Consider the following 10,294-nt stretch of genomic DNA (forward strand, 5'->3'; position numbering starts at 1 on the left):
AAACTTGATACTTTTGTGTACATGCATGTTTTGCTGACACTTCAGGCAACCCACTGGTCATCTATGGGTAAAAGCAGTTGCCGTTAAGTGTCTTGCCCAAGGACATATATACCCGCAATGGTAGCAAGCCTTGAATCCTAAGTCTCTGGGTTAGAGGCATGCCCGCTAAACAACTGTACCACGGCGCCGGACAACATACCAATAGTTTTGGTGCAATGTTTTAAAAAGTACATTCACCCCTGCTCCAAACTCCAAGGTTATATTACAAATAAAAAGGAACTATAGAATTGTTCAAAAACCAGGATTATACGTGGAGATTACATGCGGTTATGAACAAGCCCAGATCCTAAGCCTTATGTTTACTGAATTTGTTTATATAATGAAAAAGGCAATCGACCCGAGTTTCCACAATCCGATTAATGTAGCACATAATAAACAAACGGTGTTCAGTTTATTCGGTTGGAGCTGATGATAAATTATTTAAAGTAGCTAAGCAATTTTACAAAGTTTGAAATTATTTATTTGTCTATGATTGTGCTTAAATATAGCTTAACCAAAAAAGATTTATTTTACTTATTTATTTTGTACGCATTTCATATTTTGTATCGGTTTAGGCTACACTCTTACAGTATTCAGATTGTTTGAAAAAAATCAACGATATATAGGCCCACTAAAAAAAGTCGCGTTGTAATGAATTGTAGAGTAACACGTTCTAGTGGTGTCAATGCTAAATTCAGAGGATAATTACTCAATATCATTGTCCAGGACTTGATTTCTACCGCGAGACTGCCCAGTAGCAGCATAGCCGACGGCGAATAGTTTTGACACGGACGCGGTCTGAAAAGAGTTCATTTTCAGTGATGGCTGCGATCAGATACCAAGTCGGTCTGTTACTCTTCACCGTGGTTGCGGTTTGCGTGTTATACGATGAAACCGATAGATACTATTTTCAAAGGCCTAAACAGTTTGATCTACCAGAACAAAAAGACAAGGATCTGAATCGTTTATTGGCGACCACAACAGACAAGGTTCTCAAGGGAGACGACCCGGCTTGGGGAAAACATCGGTTAGCAGTGATTGTTCCTTACAGAGGAGCATTTGAGGAACTCCTTCTGTTTGTACCTCACCTGCATAAGTTTTTGTGTGACAGGCGCATCAGGCACAAAATATTCGTAATTCATCAAGTAGATAAATTCAGGTAAGACGACTTTTCAATGTTTAAAAGATGTATTCGGAATAACTATATACACAGTAGACTTGTCATTACAAAATAAATCTTTTGATGTTTTAATTTACCCAGTACTTCAAATGCTTTTCGCGTATAACTATCATTTATGAATTATGAATATTTCGTGACATAATTCGTTTTAAATTATTAAAATTCTTGGCCATTAGTAGTTTACGCGTCTACTCATTATGGTTTACGATATAGGTTTCATCAGTTTAATTGTTTTACGACGCTAATAGACATGTTGATTTTTAAACATGTGCGAAATAGAAATACCGTTTTAAAATCACGACGGCTGACTTAGAAAAAAACATGTTGAATAGTTTTCATAAACAAGACTGACCGATCTATACAAATAAAAGCTATAAAAACGTCACGAAATATTCCCTACTCTTTTACAATAAAATTCGAGAAAATAAGAAAAACTCTGTAAATATTTTTTTTACTATACCAAATAGGAGGAAAAAATAAAGTGTCCCATTTCCCCCGTCCTATCTCACATTACCCCTATCCTACTATATACCAAACGATTAAACATTCTCTTTGTAGATTTAACAGAGGTTTCCTTATTAACGTCGGATTTCTTTTATCTCGAGACAAGTTTGATTATCTTGCTATGCACGATATTGACCTACTGCCCATCAACCCAATGCTTAATTACTCATACCCGGAACAGGTAAAAACATATTTATTATTTTAAACATTATATGGTTAACTGTATACACTACGGAATGCAGTGTCAAGGGTCCGGTACAGACGAGTTCCTGTCAAACGCCTAATTTAATTTCAAGCGATAATAATTGAGAGAGAGCCAGCGGCAAAATGGCTTCAATTTTATGTCAAGTATGGGGTATATCTTAAAGAAACAATCACGAAGGCACCAATCTTATGCTTAACAAGTATACCACTATATAGTGAAGTTGTATTTACACACGCCTTTGGCACAAATACGTAATATTGGACCACCGTTTTGTTTTGTTGCTTACGTTTAAAGAAGCTCTACATAAGTATACAGAAACGTGGAGTGTATACAAACCACAGCGAACTTAAGTATTTAAGTCCGCTATGATACAAACCAATAGGTACATGTTACACTGTATTTTTTACCAGGCGTGAGCACTGATCTATTATTTAATTAACACTATTTAGTTTGTCATACCCAAACCAATACTACTTTAAAACCATTCTAATTTTTAAATTTCTTCGTATTAGAAAAAATCCGTTTATAGTTAATATTTTTCTGCGATACGTTTTTAATTTTTACATCAGTTTCGTATATAGCCTGTATTTCTATCTTCACAGCAAAACGTACATTATATAGTGATCCGACGTTTGAGACCAAGGTATATAAGTATCTCTTAAAACAAAATAATGTCAAACCAATTTACCTTAGTTCAAAGCAATTTAGCAAAAATATTCTTTTGCTGGTCAGTGTTCGTTAAATTAAAGTATCAGCTTTCGAAAAAAATGTTTTTTTAAGAAAAGTTTCTCATTTTGTTTGAATATTTTCACAATGCTGTATTTGCATAAACAACTTTTGCCGGTGTAAGGTGTTTTAAAACGGTGTCTCTGTTCGACCCGAAAAACTTAAAAACGCCCTGAGCGCTTATATGTATAAACAAGCCCTCATTAAATACATTGTTGCAAGGGCTTTTTAAAGGCAAATATCCTAAGAATATAATTCTACCAAGACACCTATTAAAATTTTGAATTAGAATCGTAATGTCTTTACTCAGGGTCCGTACCATCTGTCGTCTCCCGAATATCATCCTGATTACCATGGTCGTCGTTTTATCGGAGGAATTCTGCTTTTCACCAGAGAAGACTTCACTAAGGTGATCACACGAAAAACCGGTTTCGTAATTATACTTGCGGGTTTTTGAAATGGAGGAGTTTAGTGGTAGAAGTACCTTACCGCAATAAATCTGCCCAAAATAGAGACAGAAGATTTACTATCGACTATAAATACAAACCGCTTTTTGTTTGCTCAAACTTACTCCGAAATCATTGTGTATTGGTATAAATGCTGAATATATTGCTCTTGTTCGAGACACTTCTCCGAACTGTAAAGCATGTACCGCTGTGTATATATATTTATTCGACCGATACAAAGCCCTTGGATTAAAAACGGGCACCAAACTCTGTTTATTTTTAGTCTGTTATTTGAAAGAGCTGTTCAACATACTAATACAAAATCGCTTGCACTATATAGCCTACTAAATTTAATTCACAACAGTATAGAACTTTATGTATAGTAGGATGGGGAAGATGGGGCACCTTTAGCACAGAATATCTAGATACCCTGATCGTGTTTTAAACAATTAACAATGGAGTCGTGAAGATACAACAGAAGTTAAAACAATTGTGCTTTAGGTTAAAGGAATGACCAATGGTGACTGGGGTTGGGGTGGAGAAGATAACGAATTGTTTACAAGAATAAGATTATCGAAACTGAAGGTTGGTGTTTATGCTTATAAGGATTGACGCCAAAGCGTCGTCTTTTGTTTTTTTGTCGTAATTTTGACTGTTTATTTGTAAAGGTGAGTTTCTAATTAACGAGTAAGAATCAGATGTGTGAAAATAAACAAGTCTAATAAGAGGTAGTTTTAAAACATTCTTTTTATATTCAAGCGGAATTGTTTTGGAAACCCTGTAGTACAGTAACTGCGGATTGAAAGTTGTAAGCGTTTTTGTGGCGAACTACACCTCACTATAAGCATTTAATACCAGCTTAAATTTAATTGCAGATGTCGCCTCTTCCGCCGCCAGTTATCGGCGCCATATTATGCCGATTATCTATAGCTATATACCCGATACAGTTTCATACTTCTGTATTGTTTAAGTAGAAAACTATGTGTGTCCGTTATCATTTTTTTTCTGTTTTTAGTTGACTAGAGCCAGTGGACTTACTACTGGGAGAAACACTTTTAAAAACACACATGATGAGTCGAAGCGACCAAGAGATAAAGAGAGATTCGATGCAATTAAGGGTGTAAGTTAATTGTTTCAATATCATATAAGTGGTCAAAAGCAAAAACACCCAATCAAGTCGATAAGCCTTTTTAGAATTTGTTTTATTTCGATTTCTTCGTATATTTCACATAAAGATTTGTAAAACTCAACTGAAACATCACGAAAGTCTAAACGTTTAACCAATTTCTTCATTCAGTCACATATAAATTTACATACGTGGGAACGCATAAGCGGGCACGAGGTGTATGAAACATAACAATGGTGTTTTAACTATACTGCCCTGAAAAGCAAGGATAAAAAAGTTACATTCATTTAGTCAGGTTCTAGTTTAGCAAAGTTAACCAGTTGGTCCGACTTTTCAAATAACCTACTCAATTATATAAACTTATGTTAGAAGGCAACTATTATAAAATATTTTATTTCAGAATCAGTTTGAATTAGACGGCAAGTACGGCTTTCATAATGCTGACTACAAGCTGGAAAGAGTCGTAAACATGAAGATTGACGAAGCTGATGTAACAATATATAATGTCAAGCTACATTGCAACATATTGGAAACACCTTGGTGCCAAACAAACTATACAGTGAGCGACTTCAAAAAACAGAAGAACAAAAACGTCATTAAAAACTAAATACTGTATCTTTAGAACACTTTTATTTTTAATTTTTTAAAGTTTTCCTTGTATTAAAAACTATTTTTCTGACAGTTTTTAACAAAACATCTTAAAACGACTATTCTATCAAAATATTTCAAGTTTTATTTGTTTCTAAAGTCCCTCTTCTGAAAGTTTTTTACAAAACATCCTTTTCAGAGGTAGAAAAATGCTGAAAAGTGTCACCTCAATTAAAGCGAGACGCCTACGACATTGTGACGTCACAAGCATGAACTTGGAAGCTATTATTGTATTAGAAAAGGAAAGTAATATATGCCCATATTGCCAGGCACTGTATATTTACTGCGCAGTATACATCCTGTCCCGATGGTCTTCTGTAGCGTGCTTACTTAACTTATTACCGCAATATAAGCTTTATGCCTCTAGCCAACAGCGTGATTGCTGCCTCTCTTACGCCTGCCTCACACACAAATTAGTTGTACCGAACTAGTAACCTCTCGTGTGCCTGTTAGTTCGTTTTTTTGAACCCGTGCGCTCTATGTATCAATGTGTTTATCAAAATGCGTTTATAAAATGTAACAGTGTAATTTTTCTTAAATGAAAACAACTCGTTATACTGGCTATTGAATATGGTCAGTTTAGGTCCGTGTTAGATGAAACACCGTTAAAGGCATCAGTGCATAACATTGCTTGCAGGGAGATGTGTTGCTCGTAGGTTTTAAATGCTGAAAAGTGTAAAATCAAAAAGTGGATTATACCATAAAAGCCCAAATCTTCACTTTGAAAAAGTAGGTTTTGTAATACTACTCCATGCTGTTGTAATAGCGCAGGCATCTTGTTTTTAAATTGCGTTAGCTGCATTCTTATGTGATGCATGTAAATAAAGTTGGACTGGCAGTTTTTATTCAAGTGGTTCGTAACACAGCTCACATATCTGTTGTATGTTTCAAACCTTTAAAATAACACAAAATTCGCTTTATTGTTGCGGTATATTTGTAGCTCTTCTATAACGCCTGGTGTACAGCGACCTTTTGACACTAGATGTTTCCACACGCACATACTGCATATAGTATATCTAGATGCATTGTACATCCCGTTTAATGGGCTTTCAGTGTCCTTATAAATTCGTGTAAATCTACAAACACCACAGTGCATGGTTAGGTAAGTGTGACGTGTGCAGTAGCTGTACATTGGATATCTAGCAAATTTATTCACTAAAATTGCGCCAGACTCGATGCACTGCATCAGTACTATCTAAAACTATGAGAGGTACGTGCGCTTGTATATACAGCATTACTGAAGTCGAATTACGATTAAGTACGCATGGCAATAGTTTCTAGCAGTTTTTAAACAGTAAAAAATATTCCAATAACATATAGCAATTATAGTAAGCATGAGTTAAAAATATAGACTTCGGATTTTAAACGAATGAATGAAATTTAGTTATTTTGCTAACAGGGCAATAATTTTGGTACAAAGTAGAAAAATAAGCAAAATATGGAGGTAACAATGAGCATATTAAGAAAACTGACTATAGTTGCTTTAATTCTCGTTTATGGTGAATATGGAAGTAAGTATGAGGTATAGTAGATAACTGTTATATAGTAGGTAGTGGGAGAAAATGGGACACCTTTTCTTTCTATATTTTCTTGTCGCATTTAGTAGTAGACAAAGGAAGTTCAAAGAAATATGAAACCGTATGACTGCCATATACCGTTACTGGTAATAGTTTTAAACACGATCAGAATATTTGGATATTATGTGCTTAAGGTGTCCCGTCTTCCCCAACCCTATACTACAACTGTTACATATATATGCAAAAGTATAGATAAAGTATTGTGCATGGCCGGGTATTGTGGGGTAAAATGATTTACCGTCAGCACCTAAAACCCATGTTTCCAGACCGTGTTTTAACAGCCCCTTTTTAGAGTCGCGAGACTATGACTAAACAATTATGTACATTTTTTGTTTACTACGTATAGACAAATGAACAAACAAAACTATACACAGCTCAATCTATTGGAACGCGTGGAAAAACTGAAATCTGGTGTCATGCCAACAATGAAAGGAAAAACGTCACTGTGTCGTACAGAATGTGTTTAAATGAAGCTCCAGTTTACGTGAACGCTACTGTGAAGCCAACCGTCTCGTCCCTGCCAAACCAATTTAAAGTTACTGTCAAAAAGATAGATAGATTCGGCTTCTTGGCTGAGATATTACGCGTGGATCACGACTCTGGGTGGGAAAGTTTATCCCTTACAGTGGATTGGTTCATTTACATGCGAACAGGTACGCAACATAATTGTACACATATATGTAAGCACAAACTAAACCCCAAAAGAACGAAAATTGATTGTCATCGAATACTGGGACGTGAAAAGACAAGTTCTTAACATTTAGTTAAGAGTGCCGCGGAGTAAGATAGGAAATGTTTATATATTATCTTTTCTTGCCACATTCGATAGTAAACAAAGAAACTTTACAGAAATATATAACGTAGCCTCGCTACCCAAAAAGAACGTTGCTAAAACCTTGACCAGAAAATATCGGATTTAAGTGCTAACAACAACTCACCGTACTCCATAGTTACTACAGAATCGGAAATAACCAAATCGTAATACGTTTAACAGTTGGTTATTGGTTCTAAAGTTTATAATCTAAACCCAATGCATAGATTTAAGATAATTGGATTTTAGAGTAAGCATTTATTATAAGTTTTAATTGCTTTAAAAACCTTTCTTCAATTGTTATGCAGATATGTCCAGTTGCCAGAAGCTGTATGATGTCGGCTACAGAAGAAATGGCTTGTACGATATTTACTTGGACGAAAGAAACAAGTTGGAAGTTTATTGTGACTTGGAAAATCACGGTAGCGGCTGGACGGTTTGAACTTTAATTATTTCTCCAAACGTTTTCGTTTATCGCATTAAATTGTCATGTTTAGGTGATTCAGCGCAATATGGATAATCGAACAGATTTTGATCGAAATTGGTTAGATTACAAAACTGGATTTGGAAACAAGCTTGCCAGCTTTTGGATTGGTAACTTATTCTTAACATGTTTAACTTCTTATCCACTCCACCTTCCCACATAACACAGGGTTGGAAAATATACGAGCATTGACAAAGAATGGAGACAACGAACTTCGGATAGACATTACAACTTGCAACAACACAAAGATCGTGGCTGAATATACGTAAGAAAACATGTTTTAATTTAACTATATATCTCTATAGAAATATATCCAGTCGGTGATATGTGTGGTTATTTTTTTATTTTTAATTCTCCCACGTTGTTATTATATGGTAGGGTGGGGGAGATGGGACACCTTTAGCACATAGTATTCAAACATCCTGATCGTGCTTTAAACAATTAACAGCGGTCTGTGGGTGTCGTGAGGATACAGTTTTGTAATGCATTGAATGTTCTTTGTTAACTACCAAATGGAACGGGAAAAAAGAACGAAAAGGTGTCTCATCCTCCCCCACCCTACTATATGTTATTTCCACAGTAATTTCATGGTCGGTCCGGAGAGTGACAGATACAGATTAAACATCACGGGTTATCAACACCAACAAGGTATACTGGAAAAGCAGTATTGTACTGCTGCATACTTCTACTGTTGAAAATAGCACGAACTTGAATATTAGAGTGTTTGAAGAATACAATTTGTCTCTTCTAGGCAATATATGTAACTTTGGGAACTTGAGTGATCGTTGGCAATGTGGAGGAACTGGAATTACTCAACGAATTTGTGAACAAAAAGGTGGGCCTATACTCGCATCAACGTTTAAAAACATTTCCTTTTTTCTTATTAACCCAGCTTGCTCATGTAGTATGCATTAAAGAGTGCTTTATAGTAACAGGATTGCTGGTTTATTGTCGACTACATCGTGGGTAGATGTGCTCATGAAGTCGTTAAGTGTATAAGATAATTAAAAACAGTGTGTATTATTAATATACGAGTGTTGAAAAAAATGGACTCTGTATTAGTTTAAAGGTTTTTGACATTGTTTTATATATTTAAGGTTGCTGTTTCGGTCCCATAGCCCAGGATGGTGAAAAGAAGTGCTTCAACTTAAAAGGTAATACCAACATTTTTTGGCAGGTATTGTATATACTTGTACAAAGAGTCGCGAAGATACGGTTTTACAAATCTTTGAATGTTCTTTGTTTATTAATCAATGGGACGAGAAAATATAGAATGAAACGGCGTCCCATTTTCCCCACCCTACTATATGTAGTAACAGTTATCTACTACATCACATACTTACCTCCATATTCACCATAAATGAGAATTATCTTTCCCCACCCTACTATATTATATGTTGTATATGTTAAATGATCTTGTACAACAGATGGGATGGCTAAAATAAATGGCCACAGATTCTCTACTAAAGATATAAACAATAACGTTTGTCCAAAATCGAGAAAGGCAGGCTGGTGGTATAACGGTTGTACACATGCCAACTTAAACGGAATATACGATCCGTGTAAAGTTGGAAAAAAATATGCTTACTGGCGCAATTGGCATCCGGGTGGCATTTATGAAGGTTTGCGATTCATCGAGATGAAAATACGACCGCATGCGTAGCTGTGAATCTGGTCGTGGCAGATCACGTATAACGTGACCGAATATGATCCGTTGAGAGGACATTTTTACGAAGGGTCGTATATACTGAACCAATCCAAACAATTATTTGCGTTGCTTTACGTTCATCTGTATATACATTGTTCATTTTGTGTTACGTTTATAGGCGTTTGTTTTCTCTTTGTTATAGCTGATTTAAATATAGTAGCGAGGGGTCGGATAGATAGTGTATTATATTCATATTTCCGATTTTTTCATTTTTTTAAACATTTTACAAATTAAAATAGGAGTCGTGGTGGTTCAATTATATAATCCTGTAACAAATCTTTTTTTACTACCAAATGGGACAATAAACGAGTTAAAAACTTGTGCAACAGCTATGTTGTTCGTGTGCTATTCTGAGTCATCAACTGTACTTTGCACAACCTTATGACATCTATAAACTTGGGGTTTTATGAAATGGTGAACTCACCGCCATTTATACACCAGGCTAAGAGACACATAGCAACAGACAAAATCAGTGGTACGAGGTTTACTTTGTGTAAATGCCGATTTGGGTCTGTAATTAAATCTTAAAACACTACATATTAAGTTTACGAGTTGCTTCTTTAATCTTTGCTACAATTGCACATACGTGCCCAATAATCATATGTTATGTTTGTGCGTGGTGCTTTTTTAAGAAAAAGGCAATTGACGAAGTTTAAAATTCAAGTGGGTGGGTTTTTGAAATACTCCCATAATCACCACCCCTGCAACTTACTACAGATTTATTAATATAACTTGTTCGGTTTTAACGAGTGTGTGGTTTTATACAATTATTTGGGTGTGTTTCTATGTATGAACCGTATGGTTTACATTTTTATTCTAATTAAATTTACACCAAAATTT

The 10,294-nt window shown here is 35.3% G+C and overlaps 2 protein-coding genes across 3 annotated transcripts; both read left to right on the forward strand.

Annotated features, from left to right (window-relative positions):
- The first annotated feature begins 818 nt into the window (after positions 1–818).
- Positions 819–5,429, forward strand: LOC149735692 (beta-1,4-galactosyltransferase 7-like). 2 transcript variants are annotated; one of them, XM_089879188.1, is made up of 7 exons: positions 821–1,198; positions 1,778–1,904; positions 2,965–3,063; positions 3,602–3,685; positions 4,116–4,220; positions 4,627–4,785; positions 5,014–5,429. In XM_089879188.1, the coding sequence occupies exons 1-7, from the start codon at positions 861–863 to the stop codon at positions 5,017–5,019; spliced, it is 918 nt and encodes a 305-aa protein (XP_089735314.1). In that variant the 5' UTR covers positions 821–860; the 3' UTR covers positions 5,020–5,429. The 2 variants fall into 2 exon arrangements, with proteins under 2 accessions (XP_089735313.1, XP_089735314.1); XM_089879187.1 differs by having other exon boundaries at positions 819–1,198; positions 4,627–5,429.
- Positions 5,430–5,597: 168 nt separating this feature from the next.
- LOC149735693 (ryncolin-1-like) lies at positions 5,598–9,782 on the forward strand. Its single transcript, XM_089879185.1, has 9 exons — positions 5,598–6,385; positions 6,826–7,104; positions 7,571–7,698; positions 7,760–7,856; positions 7,915–8,011; positions 8,327–8,394; positions 8,498–8,581; positions 8,844–8,900; positions 9,174–9,782. The coding sequence occupies exons 1-9, from the start codon at positions 6,313–6,315 to the stop codon at positions 9,407–9,409; spliced, it is 1,119 nt and encodes a 372-aa protein (XP_089735311.1). The 5' UTR covers positions 5,598–6,312; the 3' UTR covers positions 9,410–9,782.
- The last annotated feature ends 512 nt before the right edge of the window (positions 9,783–10,294 follow it).

The sequence above is a fragment of the Ciona robusta genome, chromosome 5 (genome assembly GCF_009617815.1).
Source record: "Ciona robusta chromosome 5, ASM961781v2".
Classification (NCBI taxonomy): Eukaryota; Metazoa; Chordata; class Ascidiacea; order Phlebobranchia; family Cionidae; genus Ciona; species Ciona robusta.

Coding starts and splice junctions, on each gene's coding strand:
- LOC149735693 (XM_089879185.1), top strand. CDS start 6,313: ATGGAGGTAACAATGAGCATATTAAGAAAACTGACTATAGTTGCTTTA. Junction 7,105..7,570: donor GTTCATTTACATGCGAACAG/GTACGCAACATA, acceptor ATTGTTATGCAG/ATATGTCCAGTTGCCAGAAG. Junction 8,395..8,497: donor GGGTTATCAACACCAACAAG/GTATACTGGAAA, acceptor TGTCTCTTCTAG/GCAATATATGTAACTTTGGG.
- LOC149735692 (XM_089879187.1), top strand. CDS start 861: ATGGCTGCGATCAGATACCAAGTCGGTCTGTTACTCTTCACCGTGGTT. Junction 1,905..2,964: donor ATTACTCATACCCGGAACAG/GTAAAAACATAT, acceptor GTCTTTACTCAG/GGTCCGTACCATCTGTCGTC. Junction 3,686..4,115: donor TAAGATTATCGAAACTGAAG/GTTGGTGTTTAT, acceptor TTCTGTTTTTAG/TTGACTAGAGCCAGTGGACT.